Source organism: Micromys minutus (assembly GCF_963924665.1).
Source record: "Micromys minutus genome assembly, chromosome: 1".
In the NCBI taxonomy this organism is placed as follows: Eukaryota; Metazoa; Chordata; class Mammalia; order Rodentia; family Muridae; genus Micromys; species Micromys minutus.
Window position 1 is genome coordinate 84,318,970 of NC_137969.1, and position 27,076 is coordinate 84,346,045.

Below are 27,076 nucleotides of genomic sequence, written 5' to 3' on the forward strand. Positions count from 1 at the left end.
AATAGCAAGTTTTACTCTAATAGAAGTGAACTAACTAATCACAGAGTGGTGACGGGGGTGCACATCTTCATTTCCAGCACTCAGGAGACAGAGGGAAGAGGACCTCTGAGTTTGAGGCCATTCTGGTTCTGGTCTACAGAGTGAGTTCCAGGGCAGCCAGGGCCATACAAAGAAACCCTGTCTCAAAAAAAAAAAAAAAAAAAAAAAAAAAAGGAGAAAGAAGGAGGAGGAGGAGGAAGAGGAGGAAGAAGAAAGGAAGAGAAAAGAAAACTGAACTACAAGGCTGGCAAGCTGGGTCAGTGCAGAAGTGCTTACCACCAAACCTGACAACCCAAGTGGCTTTCACACGGTGGAATAAGAAAAGTTACTTATCAAAATTTTCTTTTGATTACTACACTAATACTGCACTGTGTGTACACACACACACACACACACACACACACACACACACACACACACACTTTCCCCATAACTAAATAAATAATGCAGTTTTAAAAATAAACTGGCTGGCCATGGTCGTGCACATCCTTCATCGCAGCACTCAGGAGGCGGAGGCAGGCGGATTGCTGAGATCAAGGCCAATTTGCTGGACACAGTGAGTTCCACGCAGCTCAGGCTTCATAGTGAGAACCTCCCTCCCTCAAAGCCCAGGTTCCTTTCAAACTTGAGTTATAAACTGAGAAATTTAAGGAAACAAATGACTGCAGTAGGAACAGCGGTGACAGTGTGAACGGCATGAGCACAGCACACTCCCGCTTCCTACACCCTCCTGCCAGTGCATCTCTGAGCAGCCTGATGGTGCTGTTCATGTTCTCAGCAGATTACTGTCTGCTTTTTATCTGTGTAGTAAAGAGACAGAAGATGCCCATGTGTAAGGCACGTGCAAGCTAGAGGAAAGGACAGGACATCTTTCTCTACTGCTCCATGCTTCATTCCTTTGACCTAAGGTCTCTTCTGAACCAGAAGCTGGTCACTTCAGCTAAGTGTGCTGGCTGGCCAGTGAGTTTCTGGGATCTCTTGGGATCCTGATACTGGGGTTACAGGTGTGTGCAGCTGAGACAGGCATCTCATGTGGTCACTAGGGATTTGAACTCAGGCAGGTCTTCCAGACCAGTAGAGGTTACTTTAGTAACCACTCATATCCAGCTGAAAGCAGCCATCTTTCAAACATATTATGAAAACTCAACTTCTTATTGTCTTACTAAATACTATTCTTAAGATTCCAATAAGACTCAGTGGTAAATCTATTATGCACTATACCAACTGGCCTGTCAACGACAAGCTCTTTAACTGTTAGCAAGACCAGACCTGTTTGACAAGGCTGAGAGCAGAAATGGTGCCCATTTCATTAACCATCCTATTGCTGGTCCTTTTTGAAAGCTCAAACATGCAAACCACTTACATGCTCTCATAAGTTCGTACACTTTAGGGGGGCATCCCTCAGGCTGTTCCATCCGATATCCTTTTTCCAGGAGGTCATAGACTTGAGACAGGTCAATACCTGGATATGGTGACATTCCATACGTAGCAATTTCCCACAACAGTACTCCAAAAGCTGTGTAAAAGAATCAAAAATGTATTTCTATTTGGCCCCAAGCCCAAATTTCTATACTAGTTTGGTCTATTGAATCTCTCTTATTAGTCTCTACTTCTCAGGGCAGCAGAAAGTAGATCCAGGACAAAGACTTAATTCTAAATGAAATGTTATCTGACCTTATAAGGTGCATTCACTTTTATAGAACTCCGAAAATAAGCAAAGCTTCACATGAAAAGCATGGAGCTTTAGAGGAAAGGCTGCTATGACCCAGTACAAAGTCTGGACTAGATTCTCTTTCAAGGCATGGGCTCCCCTCCCCCCTGGCCCTAACTAAAGACAGGCTCTTACACAGTCCGGGCTGGCCTAGAACTTACTGTATATCCCAGGATGGCCTCTGCACTTGTACTCCTGATCCTGCCGTCTCTGTGCTGACTTCAGAGGCCTGCGCCACCATGCCAAGCCTCGTCTCACTAAGTCGTCTCGTCCCACTGTCCAGGCAAGTCTCACACTCGTGCACTCAAAGGCTCTGTGCATCTAGCATGCTGGAACTCCAGGCATCCACTACTCTACCCCAACTGTAGCAATTACAGTTTCCCCTGTGCTGGGGAAACTCCACACAAGTACCCTACCACTAAACTCTATGCCAGCCCCATGTGGCTCAAGCTAGCCTTCAACTTGCTAAGTATCCCAGGCTGGCCTCACTCCAAACTCCCAAGTCTCCTATCTCAGTCTTAATTATTATTACTATTATTATTATATATATTATTATTATCATAGCATCTTAAAAGCTCTGAAGAACTAAGAAAATTATCCGTGGTCTTAGCACTGAGGAGGCTGAGTCTGAAGAACTGTCCCAAGTTTTACCCTAGATAATCTAGTAAACACCAGGCCAGCCACAGCTAATGTTTAAGATAAAGGGGAAAAAAAAAATGTAAGAAATTATGTCAACCTTACCCCAAACATCAGATTTAATTGAGAAGGTATTATAGGCCAGACTCTCAGGCGCTGTCCATTTAATGGGAAATTTGGCTCCAGCATGAGCAGTGTAGGTATCTCCAGTCATCAGTCTACTTAAACCAAAGTCAGCCACTTTCACCACATGGTTCTCTCCCACTAGGCAGTTCCGCGCAGCAAGATCTCTATGGGAAAGAGAACCTGTGTTATTTATTCCCACTGATAGTAAGATGGGTGTGAACTAGATGTATTGGTTCTCTGCTGCAGGCATAGTTGGTAAGAAAATGCTAACTTATACTGGAATACTTTAGGATAATCACCAACATAGTAGAAACCATGCACTGAATACCCACAAGGAGGCAGAATAAAGATGCTGGACAAAATAAATTTCTATTTTTAAGAACAATGGGCTAGATTTCATAGGTTAGCAACATAATCCTTCCTAAAAGCTTAACCTTAAGATAAATGTTATTTTGAAAATTTGGCCACTAGGTGGAGCAAGTGGCTTGGATGTAGTAGTGTTAGACCAGCAAAGACCTTCTTTGTCAAAAAGCTCTGACAGTGTTCCATTCACCTTCCCTACTCACCTGTGGATGAAGTTCTTCTTCTCCAAATACTCCATTGCAGAGGAGATCTGAGTGGCCATGTAGAGCAGCACAACCGCAGTCACCTCCTCGCGGCTGCACTCCCGGAGATAGTCAAGCAGGTTCCCATAGGGCATGTATTCAGTCACAATGTAAAACGGCGGCTCCAGGGTACACACGCCTGACCAAGAACAATTTGATAATCTTCAGCACATTCTATGAAGTACATACAACACACACTCAGACACAGGCTGGTTAGGGTGCCTGTCTCCACTGTGCTGTTCTCTGCAGAAGCACAGACCTTGTCAGCATCTGCCTGTGAAGCAAAGTAGTTCCTTATATTAACTTGACAAGGGATAAGACCAAAGTTTCTTGAGTTCTGTTATGTGCCCACACTCCCTGCAACTGTTTGCAGCTTATACCACTTCACTTATGGTGAAGGAGACCACCTGCCTCTACCTGTGCTTTGTAACAAAACAAAACAAACAAACAAACAAAAAAAACCTGTTTCAGAGTCAAAGATTTCACTAATATATGGCAAATAGCATATTAATTTTTTTTCTTTCGGGATAGCTTAGCTTAATTTGAACATTCAAAGAAAATGATGGTGGGGGGGTGGTACATGCCTTTAACCCCAGCACTTGCAAGGCAAAGGCAGAGTTTGAGGTCAGCATGAGTTCCAGGACAGCCAGGGCTGCACAAAAAAAACCCTGTCTTGAAACAAACAAACAAACAGGCCCAATTTTAAAAGGGAGAAATGTTTAGTCGGGTTCCTTTGAAGGCCAAACAGGAAAGAAACTAACCTACTGCAGCACAGCCATTTCCTGCTTAGATAAACTGATCAGTCACCAAATTTTAATTCAGTTTTTTCCAATGGTCTTTTGCTTAGTTTTATAAAAATATTTCATGACTTTTTTTGATACTACCTTGAAAGTTTCTAACAGCAATGGCTGCTCTTTCTGGAGGGTCTACCTGGGTTTGAGTCCTAGCATCCACACGGTAGCTCACAATCATCTATAATTGTAGTTCCAGGGGATCTGATTCCCTCCTCTGGTCTCCAAGGGCACTAGGCATACATGTGGTATACAGACACACATGTAGGCAAAACATACACATAAGTAAGTAAAAAACAAAATTTAAGGGGCTGGAAAGATGGCTCTGTGGTTAGGAGCACTGGCTGCTCTTCTAGAGGACCCAGGTTTGATTCCCAGCACCAACAAGATGGCTTATAACCATCTGTAATTCCAGTTCCAGGTGATCCAATCTCCTCTTCTGATTTCCTTGGACACTGTACAAGTATATATTTCCCAGATAAAACATGATACATACAAAATGAATAAAAAGTAAAATGCTCTTTTTAAAAAAAGTAATCAACTTGGGCTACTGTCTTTTGTTTTAAAGCCTGATTAAAATGAGATGAGATGTGTGTCTGAAGTACTAAGCTTAACTAACTAAGACTTGATGCTTACTAGCTAAGTGTTCTATCACTGCGCTACTCCTAGCTCAGAATAACATGTACTGTAGTCAATTTACATCTAGCATTTCTACCACAGTGCTAAAGCAAATGGAACAAAATAAAACAACCCGAGAAACCATGGTCTGAAGATAACAGACTGGGACAGGAGTGCAGACTTGTGAGATCTATGGTCAGGGTTCTCACCTAACAGTTGTACTAAATTAGGATGCTTGATTTCCTTCATCACTGCAGCTTCCTTCAGGAACTCCTCTACCTCCATGGTATCTTCCTGTTAAAGGGAAGAGAAGGTAGGGTAGGAAAGACAAAAGGGAGGTCAAAGCTTTCATTAAGTCAACTCATAAGCCTACTTCAGTTATCAAAGTAAAAGAGAGACAGATGGCTCAGTGGACAGTTAAGAGCACTTGCTGCTCTTGTACAGGGCCTAAGTTTGGTCCCCAGAACCCATATGGCAGCTCACAATCATCTGCAGTTCCAGGACTGTGATGCCCTCTTCTGGCCTCCCTGGGTACTGTACTCACATGGTGAACTTAAATGCAGGCAAAACACCTGTCTGTCTGTCTGTCTGTCTGTCTATCTATCTAATTTTTTAAAGCAAAAGATCATTTGAATATTTAGCATATTGCCTTAAAAATTTTTGCTACAATCTGATATGCTCTATAGAAGAACAACTAAGAATAATGTCCTTAAATTTATCCAGTGTCAAGACACTGGAGTAAAAATAAAAAAGTAAGTAAAATTCAACAACCTCATCTTACAACTATCACAACAGGGAACTGAGTCTTCTGGTGGGTTAGTGTTTGGTGGTCTGATTAGAGCCCATGGTTCTGAAAGAACAAAGCACATCCACAAAGTCTTACAGCTTCCTTCACAGAGTATGCTCAGGAAACAGGGCTGACTACCACCCGTGAGAGCTCACATCAATGTCTGATTTTATAGCAGGACACTTAAAATAGAGACAGTAGGATCAGGGAAAGGGCTTCTGTGCATTTAAAAACAAAATTTGATCTAGCTGGTATGGCAGTGACACCTGTAAGCACAGCATCTGGAGGCTGAGGCAGGAAGACGGTGATTTGAAGGCCAACATCGACTACTTAGTGAGACCCTGTCAGTTCTACTTTAACTAAAAGGGCGTCTCTCATTATGAGGAGGAAGAGAAAAACGAAAGGCAGAGGCATAGAGACCAGAGCAGGGAGCTTGTGATGATGTAGATTGTGCATGACGAATTCTGTCCAGCAAAGGTTGTTGTTCTCAACAGAACTTATAATTTGCTTCTAAATTCTCACTGAGCTCCCTATCAACAGCCTCTGGAGACAACCCTTTTCCCACACGTGGGTTGCACTGCAGTGAATAATCTGCCCCCGCACTGTCAGCAAAGGCACTAAGTTAATCACCACCATTTGCTGAAGTGTTTGGCACCAGTGGGTGGAAAGTGTTCCAAAGTTGAAGAAGGGCACTCTGATCTTTCCAAGTGATTCAGCACACACACAAAGATGCCTGGAAACTCGGCTCTCAGCAGCCTACCTTCAGTGTTTTCACAGCAACTGTAAGGCTGTATTTCTTCCAGACGCCAACATAAACCTCTCCATACTGACCGCCCCCAAGTTTGTGCTTCATGGTGATATCTGTTCGTTCCATTTCCCACTTGTCATGGATAGGAGACACACCGTAGACGGTTGGCTTGTTGCACTTAGGTGCTGGGTAGTGTAGCGTGGTCACTAGCCCATCAGCAACTGTGGAGTGGTGGTGAACAAGCTCTGCCAAAGTGCTAAAGCGGCTCTCGGCAGTCACGTACACCTGGTGAGAAAAGAACAGTCAGCAACTGGAGAAGAGTCGTTTTTAAAAGCAAGCATTTCACTGCCATGGGGACATGAAGACGGAAGGAAGGGTTTGTTTCTTCTCTTCAGACAGTGTCTTAACTATGTAGTCTTGTGTGTCTGTGAACTCATAGATCAACCTGCCTCTGCCTTCAGAGAGCTCAGATGTGTGCACCGACATTCCTGGCCCGGTTTTTTGTTTGTTCTTGAGATGGGCACCTCCATTATGTAGCTCTGGCTAGCCCTGAACTCCTGACGCTTCTGCTTCTACCTCCAATGTAAGTACTGCAGGTTATACGCTAGTGCTACTAGCGCCCCCAGGAGGTTATCATAATTAAGGCAAAGTAAGTGTTAATGCTTAGGGCAGGGGAAACGGTTTAATCCCGTTGTAATCATCCTTACAGTTCTTTCTGAATTAGCCTTGAATGAGGATGTCCAGCAAAGCTGCAGGGACATCAGTCACACTAGTCAGGACTGTAACTGTGTAAGCCAGCACTCCAAAGAATCTGGAGGAGAAACACCAGGGACTCCAGGTCAGTTTGGGCTAAAGCTAGACACTGCCACAAACAAGAGCTTGAGTAACTCAAACCTGAGAGAAGTGATTAAAATAGGCAATCTGGATCCGCCTTGTAAGCTAATAAAGTATGATTTACAATCCATTCACAACATAAACTGACAGCCACTAATTTAGATATTGCAAGGTTAATATGGGTATAATTTTGATTTAATATCACATAATTAATTATAAATTTTACTTACTTTTATAACACACTTTTAAAATGTCTAGGCCATTAAAAAAGAGACATAATTGGATTTCAGAGTTATTAACAAGATGCTTGCTAATTTGTGTTAATTAGTTAGAAGTGTAAAATAAGATAGCAGTCTTTGGCTTTATCATCTAAGGGAGTATGACTTATTTTTTAATTAACTGACTAATTTACAGAGTCCCTCTATATAACCCAGCCTGGTCTCAAACTTACGGTCTTCTTGCCTTAGTTTCATAACCAGTAGGATTCTAGGGTATGTGCCATTATGTCCCTTTATTTATTCATAAAAATAAAGAATTTTTAAAAATAAATGAAAAGTTATATTTTTATGTATTAAATGTACATAATTCACAAGTGGAGAATGTGGTCTTTCACAAAATAAACTCCCCCAGTAAACATCACCCACACCCAGAGTACTGCCAGCTGCTCACTGCTGTGTAGGTTTTCACTATGTGCACTTCCAGCATGTGGCCTAGTTCTGCATGGAAAGGAAATCACACGGTATGTGTTGTCTGTCTAGTGTCTGCTTCCTGTCAGTTCTCTTTATTAATCTATAATGCACATGCTATAAAATTCAGTATCTTAAGGTATACGATTCAGTAGCTTTCAGGACATTTACAAGGCTTGCTAACCAACCACCACTATTTAACTCCAGCACAGTTACTTTTAGCTGTTAGGGATCATTCCCACACTCCTCTCCACACAATTCCCTGGCAAATACTAATCTGTCAGTCAACTTTATGTGTATGAAACTCATCAATAGGTATGGGCAGAAAAATTCTCTGAACAGGAATGGAAAACAGGTATCTTAGGCTTGGGGCTATATAGGGTTTCTGTAATAACTACTCAGGTTTGCTTAGAAATAAAAAGTGGCTTGGAAAATTCAGAAATGAATAGACAACTCCTATGTCTACAACCACAGCCTCCTACAGACTTGTGTGTAGAGCATCACGTTTATTTCTGGTTCTGCAGGAGATTGTATTTTAACAGTAGATCATAACGTATTAGTCAATTATACCACTTGTGGCTTGTACTGTTGCTGTGAATCAATGTTCTTGCACAGTCTGACACACACGTGTGCTCATTTTTGTTGTGTATGTGTTAGGGAGTAGTGTCCCCCAAAAGACTCATGCTGAAGAGCTGGTTCAAATGAAGACTGGGTTCAGTCAGCTTCTTCTGCTGCCTTTCTGTGCTATGAAGTAAGCAGCTTCCTCTACCACATGACCCCACCGTGATGGTCTGTCTGCCTGACCACAGCATACAGGTAGTAGACTGGACTCTATAAAACCAGTTGTGAAAACACACGTTTCTTCACTGTTTCTGTGATCTTTGTTACAGAGACAAAAGCAAAACAATAATGGCCGCATCTCTCCTTACGTTACATACTCAGATCCATTCACTTGGGCCACACACAATACATTATGCTTGTACAATGGCTAAAGAGAGAGTGAGAGAGACAGAGATAGAAAACTAGTAAAATATTTTCTGTGATGAATCAGCTCTCATACTTTACAAAGCTTGCTTCATTTAATCCTTACAATAGTCTCACAAAATGGACTTAATGACAGACGAGGAAGAGGAGACTGACAATGGCTTGGTGGTTCAATTCTCTAAATTCTCTAAAGAGAGTTTAGTCTCCAGCACCCGTGCCAGGAAGCTCACAACTCCAGTTCCAGGAAATCTGAAGCCCTCTTCTGGCCCCTATGCACAAACCCATCCAAACTCGGACACACAACACATTCTATATACATCATTAATAAAAGTCAAAAATAAATGGAAAAAAAAGTAGAGGGAAAGGGAAGGAGGTGTGGTGCACACTCTAATCACAGTGCTCTGAAGGCAGGCAGGACAGTCGCTACAAGCTCATGTTTGTATGTGTGCTCTACATGGCAAGTCCCAGCACACAGTCCACCACCACCATGCAAACTGAGACTTAGGTAAGGACTTAAGGACCAATAAATGGTTCAGTACAAAGCACAGCAGTTCTGCCTGCTCTGAGGTCCATGTGTCGCTCCGACTTTGTACATCATCCTGAGGGAGGAAAGGGGGTTCAACTTCATGAACCATTCAATAGAACAACTGGTTTCAGTTTGGACCTTATAATTTATGTTTGACTTTGTTTTAAAATTTAATTACTATTATTATTTTGTGTGTGGGTGTATTACCCACATGTTTGTGCACCACACATATACCTGGTGCCCATGGAGGCCAGAAAAGAGCAGGTTTTCTGCAAGAGCAGGTGGTATTCTATCTCTACAGCCCTAAATAATCTGTGTAATCCATTCACTCTACTCAGACTGGGCTTCCCAAAAGACACATCTCTAAGAGGCTGGGTATTCCCATTAACGTACACTGATGAGGGGCAGCAGCCTCCAAATGCCCTCTCACTCTGTCAACTTTCTACTGGATGGGAGTCTCCTTACCAAAGGCTTTTAACTTTTCTATGCACTTGGTATGTATCTGTACTGATGATTAAAACAGCCAACTGTATAAATCCCTTCATTCCTCAGCTTCAAATATGGCTTACCCTTAATTATCTACAATTTTTAACCCATATTTTTTGAGTTGTTTTGAAATAAGCAAGCTCTAATATGCCAAACAGCGTAAGTTCACAAAGTTAGGCAATACTTTATATCAGATATAAAAATGATTTTCTTTAAAAAAAATTTTTTTTCTATTTTTTTCCCCCTGTTCAATACATTTCTACTCAAGAGCCAGTTCACAGGACAAGTTGCTGACAAGTCTTACCTTGCTATCTGTGGTGGTATTGATCCTGTAGTGATACACACGTCCTTCATACCTGAGAGAGATGGACAGCTGCCCAGGGCTGCTCTCACTCTCTCGCACCAGGAAACTGCCATTGATTAGGCTGCTGAGGAGATACTCTGCTGCACTGCGGGACACAGGTCCATGGTACCAGGAATGTTTCTCCAGGCTGTTCACTGGAGTGATGTAGTTGCTTGGCACCCAACCCTGTCCATTCTTGGAGCGAACTTCACTCCATTCACCATTTTGGTTGTAACCAAGGACTCGTAGCTTTTCACCTAGCCGTGAAGTCATCACAGAAGGAAAGGGAAACATGTTAGGACTGTCAGACTGAAGCACTGTGGTGTCAAACATCAAATTCGCTGAAAATAAACCAAGAACTTTGGTTCTTGCTTACTAACATCCTGACTGATCTCTACTTTATACCTTAAATCATAGCAGCATAACAACAACCAAAAAATGGTTTCTGACAGCTAGCACTGGGTTTTGAAGGACTATACATCACTTAAAAGTTTTCCAGAAACTATGAATTATATGAAATTAGAATACAGAATTTACTCAAATAGATAGAAAATGACAGTGCTTGTGTATGTATGGGTGTCTATTCCCCCCAAAAGAGGGGTTGGGTTCACTGGAACTAGAGTAACAGGTAGTTAGTTGTGAGGGACCCAAGATGGGTACTGAAAACTGACCTCAAGACCTCTAAAAGAACACTGAACGTTCTTAACAACTTAGCCATCAACCCCGCCCACCTGCTCACCCTTTTCCTTTTATGTGAGTCTCATTTAGCCTAGACTGGCTGACCTCAGACTCATGATCCTAATTCAGTCTCCTGAATGCTGGACTATAGACATGTACTAACTAATACCTGAATAGTACTTATTCCTCAAATAATACAATAAATTTTACTTTTACTTAAAATAGATATACACACATACCTACATAATTATTCATTGTTAATGAACAAGACATGTAAAATACAATGTTACTTAAATTTTCAGATGATATTAAAGCAACAAAGCCATCAATATAAGCAAAACATTCCCAAGACCCTAGACTCAACAAAGTTTTCAGCAAAAAAAAAAAAAAAAAAAAAAAAAAAAAATTGTTTAAAGGAGCAGGAGGGGCTGGCAAGGACTCTTAAAGCACAGTGTTTCCAGGACTCAAGGTTTAAAAGTTCCATTTTCTCAGTTTCTTCCTGCTTCCCATAAAGAATGACTCACTCTTTGCCATTCCTCTAAAATTAGTCTATGGAAACAGAAAATAACTCTAAAGTTGGAACCCAAAATTCTAATCACTTGGTGAATCTTTCTGTCAGCTTGAATCTCTTGATGTTGAATTAAAACTAGAAACATCTGGTATAGGCTTCAATATACACCCTGCCCCACACTCGCAGCAAATGTTCATCTAAGGACTCTCATTTCCAAGAGATACAAGCTTTTCTATGGAATTCACTCCTGGTATTAATGCTAGAGAGAAAAGGAAGTCACACCAATCTATAGTACAAGCCACAGGAAATCCAAGGCTGGTGAGGAAAAGTTTCTCCTGTGGCCTACAGAAATATATTATAACACAGCTTTCTCTGCCCTACCATTATGTCACCTGAGACACCTGAATATGAAAGCACCCAGAGGTCTGTGTAGGAACTCAATATGTATATATTATACACTGTATATATATAGTAAGATATGAGTGTCTGGTATGGTGGTGCAGCTACATAAATGTGTAGGTGCACAGTAGCTAACTATGCGTCCAAAAGAACTTGCTAGGAAACTCAAGATATGTGTATATGTGTGTACCTGCATATGTGTTTATCTATACTGCTGCTTCCTTAAACACTTAATACAAGCCATTACAATCAGGACAGAGCCTAAACCTTAGGATTTTGACAGCCCCCACACTTCTTAGATTTTTCTGCTCTGAAATTCTTGACAGCTATGGAAATGGACTGGGAGACACACACTAAACCTGTCAGTACAGGACAGACTCACTTTAGCCCCACTCTGGCCAACAATGCTTCTGCGTCAGGTATTTCAAAATGCTGGGAATGCAGATGAAAGCCACATGTTCAGCATAAACATTTTTATTATTATTTATTTTTATTTTACATGTACAAATGTTTTGGCTATATGCATGTATGAATACCATGTATGTGTGTGGTGCCTAAAGAGGCTACAAGAGTGTATCAGATGGTGTAGGTCACTACTGGGTGCTGGTGATTGAACCAGGGTCCTCTGCAGGAACAGCAAGTGTTCTTAATCACTGGGGCATCTCTCTAGCCCCCCCAAACTTTTCTTTAATTCAAGCAAGCTATTACCTTCAGAAAAGTCCCTAAAGTGTTATTTCCTTTTAAAGGATAATTCTTTTCCTCTTAAAAATATAAAAAGGCAGGCATGATGTCAAATACCTCTAATTCTAACACCTGTCTCACTAATAACAACAACAAAGCTTTAGCATCATATCTTTTTATTAATAATAACCTGATATAAAAATTAGGTATTTCAAGGTTTTTGAGAAACCATTGTCAATCATAATACAAAGGAACTCCTGGTCCCTGAGCAACATAATAACAGTTGCTATGACTATTAACTAGTAAGACTTTACCAACCTTTTCTTGATGAATAAACTATCTTGGAAAATACCGATGAGAAAATTTTACCTAACCAGTAATGTTCTTAATCACTGCTTTGCAAACACACATGTACACACAGCAATGCCAAGTAAAGGACCACCACACACCAGAATATGGCCTTGAAGTCCTTTGCTTTAGCCTCAAACTTTATGTAAATATTCCCGTTAAGTGCATAAGCATAACCTCCACATGTACATCTATTCCAACATCTGCCCCAAGATGCAAACTCTCAGGGCTGACTAGAGGAGCTCCTGCATTCCATTGTCCCAATGTCTCTGGTGTGTGTGTATGTGTAATCATGCTCTCTGAACAAACCAGTACTCAAGTCTAAGAAACTCAGTTTGGGAACTACAGAGATGGCTCATCACTTCAGAGCACTGGGTGCTCTTCCAGAGGACCTGGGCTAGGTTTCCACCAACTATAAGGTGGCTCACAACCATCTGTAACTCTGATTCCATGAGATGCAACCATTCTTGTGACCTTCAAGGGACACTAAGCACACATACTTGTATAAAGGCAGGCAAAAGGCCATCCATACAGATTAAATAAATGTAAAATAAAATGTAAAGAAACTCAGTTTTAAGGAGTTTTATTTTTAGTAGCTCTGATGGCATTTAGGAATTGATATACTGGGACTAGGGCTGTAGTTCTCCAGTACTTGCATAGCTTACATGGGGTTCCAAAGCTTGATATCCAGCACTGGAAAAAAAATTAGCTATTTATAAAATTTTTATATAGAAACATTTCCTTGAGGTCAGGAATACTTGCTGACTTGGTACTGTCATTTCCACTAACTACTTAATTCAGACCCTCAGGAATCAAAGAGTCTGTCTCTGTCTGACAAGTGATCATTTGTTATACTTTCGTTTAGTTAAATATTTTGAAATACATTTTCTTATTGTGGGAGGCTTTACAGGTTCAAAAAAACCAACCAAACAAACAAACAAATAAAAAAAAGAGTGTAGCAGACTAACCAACAATGTGCCCACTCTTCTTCTTTCTCATAAAAGTCTTACTGTTTTATTGGTGATTTTATCTTGTCATGTTCTTTAAGGTTTCCTAGCCAATGAAAATAATCCTGTTTACTCTCTCTTAAAGATATTGTGGCAGGATAGCCCCCTAACTGTTCCTTTCACTAGCCCATAGAAACAGCTGCTTGTCTCAGCCAGTGCAGCTGAGAGCCGGACAACAGAGAAACAGGAGCCACTTGTCCAAAGTAAGCACTGGACCACTCTCCTTCTACTGCTCCGAAGAGTGAGAATGTTGCTAACCTAAGCTGAGTCAGGTGGCCCACACTTTGGGCCCGAGGTCTTGATCTCACTGTGGATGGGGATGAGTCTTCAGAGGGGCAGTCTGTCCACAGCAGCTTCTCTGAGTGCCTGTGGGATTCTGCTCTGCATCTTGTTTCAGTCACAATTCAATGGAAACAAATGGATGTTAGCCTGTATCAGAGCACAAACTTCTACCCATATCAACTTTTTCCTGAGGTGTTTAAATCATTTTATTCTCCACAAATCCTGAAAACGGGGCTGACTGGTTTTAAAGCATCGGTCCAGAAACAGGTAAGAACAAGTGCACCAAAGTGCTTGGGAACAAGCCACCTAGTTAGTGGCAGTGGCAGAAAGCAGCACAAGGTTCTTTATTTCTCAGCCACCAAGAAAACTAGAAAGCAGAATGTAGATATGGCTCACCTTTAGTGATACTGAGTGTATTATCACCACTTGCCACAAAGTCATAAAGTGCAACAAAGAGATTAGGGTCACTCTCAGTGGCTCCCAGCAAGTTCTCCTTGGAGCTCCACCTGATAGCTTCATTCAGTGCCTGAGATTCAGCATCACAGCCAAACGGGCGGTGCAAAACTTCTGAAAGACACAAAGAGAAAGGCGTCCAGTGAGTCAAACAGCTAGGAATTCAGAGTCAGGGTGAGGGCTGCATGGAAGTGCTGGATTACACTTAGATTCTGTCACAGACTTACAAACAATAAGGCAGGAGTTAGTTAGGTCATTCTCTAATGACTCTAGAATTCATAGTGAATTCAAGGCAAGCCTGAGCTACATATGATTCTATCGCAAAAAACAACTCACGCAAAGAGTTGGCATATGTGCTGTTATTTCCTGGGCTTATGGAAGCAACTGACTGTTGAAATTGTAATAATGTAGTCAAAAGAAAGGCCATAACCAGAGAATTAAATTCTGGTTTTTATGCACTCACGTAAATCAGACCTAAATGAGCAACAAAGGTGCAGTTCTCTAAAAATGAGAAACAAAACTTACAAGTGCTTACTAGCTTTAGAAAGCACATGTGATATGTTGTTGTGGTAATTAATGACTTGCAGCTTTATGGAGGTGGGTGCTAACTTTATTGAGTTAGTCTCAAGCTTGCTATGAAATGAGGGTGGCCTTCACTCCTCACCCTTCTGCCACCTAGGCAGTGCTAGGATGACAGGAGTGGCTGAAATGTGGACAGAAAGTCAGGAAACCCTCTAAGCTAGGTGCTTGCTGTGCCTCATACAAAACACAGCAGAGGAAGTAAGTTTCTCAAGAAATAAGTACCTTATATATCAGTATCATGTATTTACAAATAACACACACAGACATAGTGCTTCTGGCAAGATTAATCCTGAGCTTTCTGCCTAACAGAAACACATCTGAATCAGGCATGGCAGCTGACACCTGTAATGCACCACTCAGGGGACTGAGGCCAAGAGTTTGAGGCCTAGACTACAGAGTAAGACTTACCTTATCTCAAAAACAGTAAACAAAGAAAAAGAAATACATTTTAATTTAATACAAAATACTGTGAGCACCCAAAATATCTTTTTATGTTATGACAGCTTATACTTGCTCATTTAACTTTTTAAAACTCTAATCTCTTTTTTAAGCAGTAGATTTTTGTAAACTATTAGTAACTTAATCAAGGTTCTAGAAAATACCATCAGTGTACTCTTGAGTTTTAATTATGCATACCAGCTAAAACCTTGTAAGATCCGTTTCTTCCTTAAAGCTTTTAAAGTTTCTGAATCTTGTATCACATTTGTTAAAAATTACCTAATTCTCATGCCCTAGTTTTATTATGTAAAACAAACCAGCCAACCAAAGCCAGGAAGGCCCAGTGTTCTCTCAGTAGCAGTACTCTTGCTGTGTTAAACGGATGCTCGCTGAGGCGAATGATCCATCCATCTATGTCAAGTAACATTTTTCTCTTGTGTCTCTTTCCTACTTTATTCAAAATGGGTTTTGCCAAATTTGAAGGAAAAAAAGCTTTGCACCTATGGTTTCCTTTTGTTTCAAGTCATTCTCTCTTCTCCATCTCTCCTTCAATGCTTTGTTCAATTCCCACAGATCTCACCTGGACTACTGCCTCCAGTCTTGTCTCCCTCAAATCCATCCTCCACACAGCTGGCAAAGTGATCTATTTAAGACAAAAATTGGACCACATCACTCTTGAGTCCCTTTACGAATTATTCATCAAACTCCTGTCTCCTTGCTTCTGGCTTTCAAGTCCTTTCCTGAATAAGGCAGACCTAGACCTGCTTCTCTGCTTCACTTCTCCCCACACACTTTACACTGTAAACTTCTCACGAAATCCATTACACCTGTAGTGGCTTCTCCTACTCTTATTTGTGTGAATGTGCCTGTAGGGAGGGAGGGAGAGGGAGAGGGAGAGGGAGGGAGAGGGAGAGAGAGTGAGAGAGAGAGAGGGAGAGAGAGGGAGAGAGAGGGAGAGGGAGAGAGAGAGAGAGAGAGAGAGAGAGAGAGAGAGAGAGAGAGAGAGAGAGAGAGAGAGAGAGAGAGAGGGAGAGGGAGAGGGAGAGGGAGAGAGAGAGAAATGTGTCTTTAATATCAGCGCCGAGGAAGCAGAAGCAGGCAGATTTCTGTGAGTTCCAGGTTCCACACTATTCATAATTAGTCCCCTCCTCAAAACAAAAGCAAAAACAAATAACAAAAAAGCAAACTACCAGTTAACTATGTTTAGAACTAGTTTATGCAGTATTCAGAAGATGCTGAAAACAACATAATCCCAAAACAGGCCAAAAAAAGTAGCAAATAGCACCATTTATGTTACTCTGTGAAACCCAGCATCTTCAAAGTTAAGATCCACAGAGCTAATTTGCATAAGCATACAACTGTGCAGGGATACCAAGCTAAGCTGCTTTCCAGCCCTTAACTTACTTCCAATCTGCTCCTCATGCTAGAATACTCCACCTCAATCAATGGAAATTCCATCTTTTCAGGTGCTACAGCCACAACCTCTGTGACCATTCATGACTCCATTCTTACTCTCAGAAAACACCCATCAGTGCAGAGGAATGGCTCTGGAGAGTGGTAAAGGTGCTTGACTCTGGTTCCACCCTCAGATCCCACATGTGAGAAGAGGACCTACTCTTGCAAACTGTCCTCGGGCCTCACATGTGATGTGTATACGCACACAAACACACACACACTGTCCTCTGATCATACATGTGAGCTTGCATACACCCATATAAATTAGTATACTTTTTTTTTTTTTTTTTTTTTTTGCTTTTTGGAGACAGGGTTTCTCTATGTAGCCATGGCTGTCCTAGAACTTGCTCTGTAGACCAGGCTGGCCTTGAACTCAGAGATCCACCTGCCTCAGCTTTCCCAAATGCTGAGATTAAAGTCATGTATCACCACTGCCCAACTTACGAAAAATTTTAAAACACCCAAAATCTATCCCTTTCTCTCTTCCACCAACACTTTTTCACGAGGCCAATGATGTCTGTGTCTATACTTACTCCTGTTAAAGCTTAAAAAGGAAGGTCATCTTTTGTATCTCCATGTTTAAAATTCTTCATTGGCCCCAAATTTACAGTAAAAATTAAATCTTTAAAGAGCCTCTCAGGTCCCTTACAGGTTAATTTGCCCAATTCTTCTTCCTTCCTTCCTTCCTTCCTTCCTTACCTCCTTCCTTCCTTTCTCCTCTACTTCCCTGTCTTTTCCCCATTGCTTGTGCTGAGGTGTGCACCATCACATACAGGTTTGTTTTGTTTTTTAAAATAGCATGTCAGCATCAGTATGTCTGCACTCACGTATTCGTGCCCATAAAGGTGGGAGGAGATTCACTGGAGCTGGAGTTACAGGTGTCTGTAGCCACCTGATATTAGGATTTGAGCTCCAGTCCTTGGTCAGAGTAGGGTGTGCTCTTAACCAATGAGCCCTCTCTCCAGCCCTAGTGAATTTTCTCCCTTTTCATGACGACTACCTGCCCCTACTACTGCTTAAATGAGGCAGGTACACAACCTGCCTTTTTTTTCCCACTTGCCTTCTCTTCTGTCTAAAATACTTGTCCCAAAGATATTTCACTCAAATGTAACCCTCTGAGGATAACATTTTCTGATGATCCTATTCAAAATTGCATACATTCCTATATGCTTGTACATTACCTATCTTTCCATGGTGCAATGTTTTGAGGACAAAAAGTTTCTATTTGTTTATTGAATAGTGAACAACAAGAACTCAACAGCCTCTTCCCTTCCCAAGAGCTCATGTACAAGATTTTTAAAAGACTTTTAAAAAACCAGGCATGTGTCACATGGCTGCCATCCCAGTATTCCAGAGGCTATGAGAGGAGGATCTTAAATCCCACATCGGATAACTTTGTACAACATAACAAGACCCCACCTCCAAACAAACCAACCAACATACAAGAGGTTTGCTGAAGGACCAATGTGTGGCTTGCAAACTCACAGCAGGTGCTATTGGAGAGGAACAGCAAGCCCTCTAGAGCCCTGTAGAGCTCACTTTACACCGGATACTCCTTTAAATGTGATGAACAAAAGTTCTGCACTGCCAACTGTCAATACAAAAAGAAACATCTAGATATGTTTCCTCTTTTCTAGGGAAGAACTTCAGGCCCAAAAGAGCCTTGACCAAAATCAAGTTATTACCTTTAAAACATAAAAAGAATGAAGTTCACAGAACAATTTTGTGTAAATTTTAAAGGGAAGAAGAGTTAGGGGAATTTCTGTCCTCAAAACATTGCACTCAGGAGTTATGTAATATATTCAATATACTCAATATATAATCAACATATACACAAAAACTTTTCTTAAAATTCTAATACATTTGATAAAAGCCAACCAATGGTACCCCTTAGATGAAGCCCAAAGTACAAGGTAAACACAGTGCCTAAGAGAAAGGGCCCAGAAGAACTCAAGCCAAGGAGACCGTCTTTCCCTTTCCTGGCCTGGCTGTCCCTCCCATCTCCGGCTCTTACAGAGTTTCCTTCTTCCCACTCACTCTTTTGTTCTTGTACAACAAGTTCCCGTCCAATCTGTCTGCACAGGATATCCACAGAAAACACCGAAATACCCTCTAGCACCAAACAGAAGAAAAATATCTTCAAGTAAAAATGTCCTAATTCCTGCTGAGGCCAAGACTAAGCACAGAGTTAATGAATGATCTTAGCAGCAAGGCTGGGGAGCGAAGAGTAAGAGGCACTTAGAGGCAAACTAAAGAACAAAGCAAAAGCAAAGGAAACCCTGGAGACTCAGTCACCAGGGTCCAGTCGGGCTATGTCATGTTTGCCACTAGTTAAGACAGGCAAGCCCCATGAGTCAGATGTACTACACCCAATTCAGTGTCAGTGTGTGGGCGGGCTAGAATATCTAACTTCTGAACCATGCGGTTAACTAAACCTTTCAATTAACCCACTGCAATAGCAGGAGGTTGTGAGGATGTGAAAAGAAGGCAGCACAGGACCCCAAACTCCACTGAACTGTGCAAAAGACTCAGAAAACAAATATTCTGAGAACCAAAAAGAAGTAATCTGTTATCTTTTCTATTGATACATTTGTAGGACAACACACACATGCATACATGTGCCCACATACAAGCACACATAACAAGCAACATACTTAAAACCTATAATAAAACTGAAACACAAATTCAAATTTGGAGGAAATTTGGATATTTAATGTTTAGTTTATAAAGCACATTTTCAATATTTATATCAATCACTTTTTTATCATTCTCATTATAAATTTGTCAGGCAGTTATCATTTCCTCAAAGTGTTTTCATTATTTTATATTACTTAACATTATTCTACTTTGTATATTTTCTAAGAGGCTATTAATTTCTAATACCTCTTTTAAAAACTAGCTGGAAATAAATTTCGTAGTTTTCAATTTAGCTTAAGTTTTTCAATCAAAGACATGCATCTAACATCATTTTACATATCATTCATGTTCATTAAGCATTCATTAAACATTTATTAAAGGTCTAGTATATGTACTGGTACACACCTTTACTCTCAGTTCTCAGGAAGCAAAAGCAGGCTAGCCTCTATGAGATTGAGGCCAGCCTGGTCTATATAGCAAATTCTAGGCTAGCCAGTAGGACAGTGAGATCCAATCTCAAATAAAACAAGACTGAGTACTATGGCACACACCTTAACTCCTGGTACTGGCTGGCAGAGATAGATCTGAACTCCAGAACAGCGGTGGTTACATTGTGAGACCCTGTACCCCCCACCCTCCTAAACTCAAAAGATAAACAAGCACACCAACAAGCTGTGTGATCTTCACTGACCACAGAAGAGACTACAGGAGCAGACAACCCACATTTCATTACTGAGTTTCTACCCCCCAACCCCAGCCTCATCTCTACACACCTGTCACGTGGGCCACAGGCAACTCTGAGACATCCCTGCCTGGGCAGGGAAGCAGGGTATCCTGGTCTCTACAGTAACTGGTTGATGGCAGATGAATAGGTCCCAGGAACATGCCTTTGGCCAAGCAGCCTGAAAGTTAAACTGTTCTGAATAGAGGAGCCTTAAAATTCCACAACGGCCAGCAATCCATAAACGTGGGATATTACTCACACACTCAGGGGCCAAAAGGAAGAAAGGGCAAGTTCAACCCACAGGGGCGGAGACCTGAGTAAGGGTGGAGCCACTCCAAAACTTCAGGGATCTGGGTGGGGGTGATACATAGGCTATTTCAGCTACACAACAGCAACTGTTCAATAATACAATCGGCTAAGGTCAGGAAGTATTAAAACTTCTAATCCCAAGGAGATATGGGGTGTGGGGGGGGATGGGGAGGGACTGTTTAGTGTTTCCTTGGAGAAACCTGTTTACAGTACACCACCAAACACTTTGAAAAGACAGGAACCGCCCAACAAGACTCATCTTTTACATCACTCCAGTTAGTTCAAGAAACCACAAATCTAAAGTCAAAGAAATAGCTACAGGGTGACTCATAAACTCAGGCAGAAGCAGAGAGCAACTATCTGCCTTCCCTAACAGCCTATGTGGTTCAGTACAGGTGAAGGAACTAGCACAGTGCTGAATTGTGAATGCTGAAACTTGGAGAGGCAAAAGCCTAATTGTGAGGACAGAGTGGAAAGTTACATAAAATTTAAGACCTTAAAATCAGAATGATTTATGAGACAAACTAGTAAAGTAAGTAATGGATAAATAGTACAGTCAACGAAATAATTCAGAGAATATATAGGGGCACATATTTGTAACACCCTAACTTGGCTAGGTGGAGGCAGGAGGATTGCAAATTCAAGCCAGCCTGTGCTACAGATCCTGTCTCAAAAAACCTCAACCACAGCCCATAGTAATAACACTTATAATTACTTATAATAAAGTATTACAAGTAATGATACTTGTAACTGTACAAACAGGAATGCCCATTGCATTGATTACTAAGTGCCAACTATATACCATTTATTTAGGTCAATAAAAGAACCATAGTAAAAATTATAGGAAACTATGGTCTAAATACCTACATTAAAATAAAAATACAACTTGTAATTAACATTGCAAGAGAAGAGCTGACTTTGATATATGTAATCAATGACAGTACCCATGTTTTCAACAAAACTAGAAACTAACCTTTACAAAGCTACTGTTATCCATATCATGGGAAAGTAAGAATTAAATGACTAAAGGCTACTTCAAATAATGACTAATTTCAAATACCAGATAAAATTTCTCCAAATAATGACTCAGAATTTCAAAACCAGGTAAAATTTTCCTTTCTGGGGATTATTAAACTCCCTGGGAGAGAATCTCTACAATTTGTGTTCTGGTCATATACAGAATCTATCATATAATTTACTGTTTAATTAGTAAATATTTAAGCCATCAGTAACTTTATATGTGCTTTTACACTGTAAAAGAAGAAATAAATGCATAAGGAAAATGTGGTATGTACATATAGTGGAATACTATTCAGTCATTAAAAAGGAACAAAATTAGATATATGTTACAACATACATAGGCATTGAAAGCATTACAAGAAGCCAGACACTAAAAGACAAATATTTTATAATTCCATTTATATACAACAGTTTGACTTTCATGTAGATACAAAAAATGTGAATAAATTTAATGTTACAGAATTTATATTTTTATAGTAAAAATGATTATAAAGGCAAATTTTATGTCATTTATATTTTATCATAAAACTAAAATAGCTTGGTCTCCAATATCATTACTGTATTAAAACCAAGACATTTTAACAAAGATTATGAATTCTGAAATATCAAATCCATTATCAGTATGGATAACATTTCTATTAAAGATGACATTTTTCAAGAGACAACTGAAAGAGCATCACTGCTGCTGTTCACAAATGTTTTTGGCAATACCATGAAGCAAGGAAGTGTTCTATTTAAAAGAAAGGGAAAACCTGGGCCAGGAGTAAAAGAACCTTAGTTAAGTACCCTTGAGTGGGGGCAGGGAAGATCCTTGTGTGTGGAGAATGAAGTGTGTGCTCACTGCTAAGAAGGCCTGAGGCTGCCAGAGCAAGCATTTGAGGATTTACAACTCTGTTCCAGTTTCAAAAGGAAATCCGGTGGGCTGCCCTGAGTGGGGGAAGCCATGTGGTCTGACTTCTTTACAGTACTCTGCATGGCTTGGAAAGAGGGTTGTTACACAGAGAGGAAAATGAGAAGCCGCTGGAACTCAGGAGTAGGATCCTGTGAGCCTGGAGTGTGAGGACAGCAAGGGAGACAAAGAAAGAGCAGATGGACTTAGAGAGTGGCTCCCAGATGGAAGCCACGGGGCTCAAGACTGCTTAGATAGAGCAGGAGAAAACAAAGGTTATAAGCTTGAGAACTTGTGGGTAGGTGCCACAGAAGCAAGTCTGGTGAGTAAGTAAATTTAGAAGGTACAAAGAAGCACTTTGATGTATAACTCTGAAGCTCAGAGAAAATCTGAAGGCACCAACATTTGTATGGTAATTAAAGTCAGGACTCTAGAAGGTAGTGGCAAGACAGCTCAGCTGGTATAAGCACTGTTACCAAGACTCAACACACAATGAGAGTCAACTACCACATGCTGGCCCCTCCACAGGCACATCAGGGTACACACACAAGTACACAAAATCCCCTCCCCCAAACAAATAAAATAAATAAATAATTTAAGGTGCAATAAATTGGGGCTGGAGAGATGGTTAAAAGCACCAACTGCTCTTCCAGAGATACTGAGTTCCCGAACCCACTTAAAAGAGTTAGACTGGTAGCACATTTTAATCCCAACACTATAGAGGCAAAGACAAGTGAATGAATCCCTGGGCCAGCAATAGTACTCAAGGTTATCCTCTGCCAGAACACACATGCACACTCACCTGTAAAGACTTGCGTCCACATGAATATCCACATGAATACATACGCACATATGCATGCAAACACACCCCTAACCACAGACATAAGTGAGATTGTTTAGATAATGAACAAAAAGCATAAGTTCACACATAATGGAGAACGATGATTGAACTCACTGAAGATTCTTTTCTAGTTTGAAACTATGGAATCTAGAAAGCAGCAGGATGATGTCATGTTTACATGTGGAGAAAACAACCAACCCCTGCCCAATGAAAGTATCTGTTCATTAAATGAAAGGCTCCAAATTCATAACAAAGCAAACCAACATTAACCCAAATTTCTATATCCATTGAAAATATCCTGCAGGGGCTGGTTCAGTGGTTAAGAGTGCTGGCTGCTCTTTCAGAGGACCTAGGATCAATTCTCAGACTACATTTGAGACACACAAACACCTATAAACTCAGGTTCCAGGGGAGTCCAAAGTCCTCTTCAGGACTCCATAGGCACCACACAAAAGTAGTGTGCAGACATACATACAAGCAAAACATCTTCATACAGAAAAAAATTTTGTTAAAGAAACAATACTCCATTAATAATGGTAAACCAAACATACCATCAGTAAGAATCCAATGCCAGAAGACTGGCTCTAGAAGAATTGCTAAAGGCAGATATTTAGATAGAATGGGAAATTTTATAAAATTCTGGAACACCAAGAATGAAAAACTAGAGTCTAAAGAGATGGCTCAGTGGCAAATAACATTTGGTTTCCAGCATTCAAGTTTTTGGCCCATCACCTGTAGCTACAGCAGCACCCAGTGCCCTCTTTGTCCCTGAGAACACTATACTCCTATTCACAAACTTACATAAATTCACATACATGCTGGTTTGAATGAGATCAGCCCCCATTGGCTCATATATTCGGATTTGAATACTTAGAGTCACCAGGGAGTGTAACTAAGAAGGATTAGACAGGTTGAGAGGTGTAGCCTTGTTGGAGTTGTGTTACTGGGGGTGCCTAGTCAGTCTGTCTGTCTCTTAGTCTCTGGCCTGTGGGCCAGTATCTAAAACTTCAGCTACTGACCCAAGATCATGCCTGACTACATGCTGCCACACTCTCCTCCATATGTTAACTAGACTAACCCTCTGAAACTGCAAGCAAGCCCCAAATTAAATTATTTTGTAAGAGTTGCCTTGGTCACGTATCTCTTCACAGCAATAGAAAATCCAAGATATGCACATACGTGTGATGTTGTTAAAGTTTAGAAACAGATTAAATTAGAAGGATGAAAAGCTGAGGATGGAGCTCACTGAGCACTCATCTCGAGGCCCAGGCTCAGCAGCCGCAGAAAGGCAAGTGGAGCCATGCACATCCAGACAAAACGTTCACAGTGCTTCCCAGCATCATCCCTACGAATCAAAAGTTAAACTACCAAATCTCCAGGATCAGCTCATGAATGTACACATAACATTATTAAGTAATAAAGTGCAAAACACATGCTGTAATAGACAATCTTTGAGAGCACTATGCCAGTTTTATTAAAGTCAAAATTTAATGCATATTATATGCTTCCATTTAGATCAGCAGTCTTCAACCTGTGGGTCTCAGCTCCTTTGGGATCCAAATGACCCTTTTGCAGGGGTTGCCTAGGACCATCAGAAAACATAGATATGTACATTATGACTCATAACAGTAACAAAATTACAGTTATGAAGTAGCATCAAAAATGTTATGGTTGGGGGTCACTACAACCTGAGGAACTATATTAAAGGGTCAAAGCGTTACAAAAGTTGAGAAGCCAGCTGAGTAGGGGTCACCCTTGATGGAGCCCTTTCCCGGGGAGAAAGTCACTGGGACAGGATGGTGGAGCTAAACAAGAAGCCTCAAGAAGATTTTGAAAACCCTACCCCACAACCCACTAGGCACACAGAATCCCACTGCAGCAGAGTGTGTCCCTGGTGCCGTCTCACTGGACAGAGGATGCTGCCACCAAGCCTACATCAGGCCATGTTTCCAGCAGACCACACACACTGGGCTCCTGCTGTTGGTGGGTGTGGGGTGGGGGCAGGGTAGGAGGAATGATGCTGATGCTTGGACTTGTTTTGGCTTTGTCATCCCATCCCCGACTCCACCCCCAGTTAGAAACCAAGTTTTCTTAATTTCATTACATTTAGAACTAAATAGAAATTTGGTTTTCAGTCCCTTCCTGCCCTAAGTTTTAAAAGTCCTTATATTTTTCTTTTTTCGAGGGGGGGGGGTATATGTAGTAATATTAGCATAAAGATTTTAATTTGGGCAACTGATTCTTAAGAGGAAACAAAGCATGTGAATAAAAATTTAAGTGTTAACCTCAGTTTGGGACCAAACTGCTTGGATCTTTGTACAAACCTGTTTTGTATGTTAAGGGGGAGTTTAAGGCCTTTCTGACCACCTTTCTACACACCATGTATCACATGAAGTTGCTCCCAGCCTCCCCCATGCACCCTGCTCTTGTTTGATTTCTCCTTGGCTGGGCTTCCCATTCTCCACCAGACCAGCAGCTCCAGTATCCCAAACTTTGTAGTCCTGCTGGTCTTCAGCAAATGGAGTGGAACTGGGGGTCAGAGGGGGTGGCTTTGGATAGGGTTTTCTAAGAAACTTCTGAATTCTATTATCTTTACAAATATAAGATGAGAAAAATTTTTTGAATATTTTTTTATTAATCTTTTTACAAAATAAAAAGAAAAGCCTATGATTGATTAAGGATGGTGATTACAGCTAAGTGGTCCATGGGGTTGTGTGTTTTCGGGTTTTTCTTTTTTCTCTTTTTTATTGTTTTGGGTTGAAGCATTTTCAGATGTTGGGGGGCATCCTCAATAAAGGGTCTTTTTGCTTGCCTTCTGGAGTGGCGGTCCCCAGCACGTGAACCACTGCATCCATCCGTGCATCTGAGTCGCACCCTCCTCCCCTAGCCTCCCCTCTTGGGTTGTTGTGCATACTTCCTTTACTTTGCTAATTTCAATAGTTAAATTGATTTTACCTGAATAATTCATGTTTAGGGGAGAAAAAAAGAAAACACCCTTAAATTTTTGTTTCAACTCCTCCTGCAAGTAAAAACAATAAATGAAGTGGCAGATGAAGGTGGAGAAGCATGGCCCTATAGTCTCTTATTGAACTTTCTGCTCACCACACTAATTCCTCAAAGCTCGACATTAAAATGTGACAGATCTTCACCACAACTTTACACACAGATTTATGACTCCATGAAATAATTTATCATTTGTTTTCCTGTGTTGTAAATAGCTGTAAACTCAGAGCCTAGCTATCTGAATGGCAGGTCTGAAAACAGGATACAAGTCAGTAAATTTTTTGTCTGTTTTTCCAGCACTCAGTTTTTCGACCACCACCACAGTCTAATCTTGGGACTTAAAAGAAGCCTTGTGTAGACGTTAGCAGTCACTCTGTGTTCCTCTGCTGCCTTCTCAAGGCTTCCCTTAATATGCTTTCTGTTTCTAGGGACTGCCTGTTCTAAATGTTTCAACTCACTAGTGGCTCTCAACATCCTTAGAGCTGTGACTCTTTAGTACAGTTCCTCCTGTTGTGTGACCACCAACCATTTTCCCTTTCTGAAACAAAAACTTGGACTTGGCTCTCTCTCTCTGTCCTGAAAAGGACTGTTCACTAGGACTCTCCATGGGAGTAGGGTGTTGGTGCTACTATGGTGGGAACCAACCAGCTTCCCTTTCTGTTTGCATTTATCCAATAATCCCTCCAACACTAACCAGCCAATTCTGAGGGAGAATGGAAACTCACCCTACTCATAAAAAATTTTATAAAAATTTTAGCTCTACTATCTCTGGTTCTCCTTCCCACCCAAGAAGTCTCTGTCTCTGTCTCTGTCTGTCTGTCTGTCTGTCTGTCTGTCTCTCTCTCTCTCTCTCTCTCTCTCTCTCTCTCTCTCTCTCTCTCTCTGTGTGTGTGTGTGTG

General features: G+C 41.0%; 1 protein-coding gene across 6 annotated transcripts in view; it reads right to left on the minus strand.

Annotated features, from left to right (window-relative positions):
- The window catches only part of ABL2 (ABL proto-oncogene 2, non-receptor tyrosine kinase), a gene marked incomplete at its 5' end in the record, with an annotated part of 83,295 nt that overhangs the window by 12,415 nt on the left and 43,804 nt on the right, over positions 1–27,076 (minus strand). For 4 of the 6 annotated variants that reach the window (XM_080930735.1, XM_080930732.1, XM_080930736.1 and 1 more), the window contains 8 exons: positions 1,403–1,555; positions 2,492–2,676; positions 3,079–3,256; positions 4,736–4,820; positions 6,074–6,346; positions 9,882–10,177; positions 14,223–14,393; positions 15,880–15,942. In XM_080930735.1, the coding sequence (XP_080786861.1) occupies positions 1,403–1,555; positions 2,492–2,676; positions 3,079–3,256; positions 4,736–4,820; positions 6,074–6,346; positions 9,882–10,177; positions 14,223–14,393; positions 15,880–15,942 (1,404 nt within the window). The remainder of the gene's footprint in view (positions 1–1,402; positions 1,556–2,491; positions 2,677–3,078; positions 3,257–4,735; positions 4,821–6,073; positions 6,347–9,881; positions 10,178–14,222; positions 14,394–15,879; positions 15,943–27,076) is intronic. The other 2 variants (XM_080930737.1, XM_080930734.1) reach the window with 1 other exon arrangement.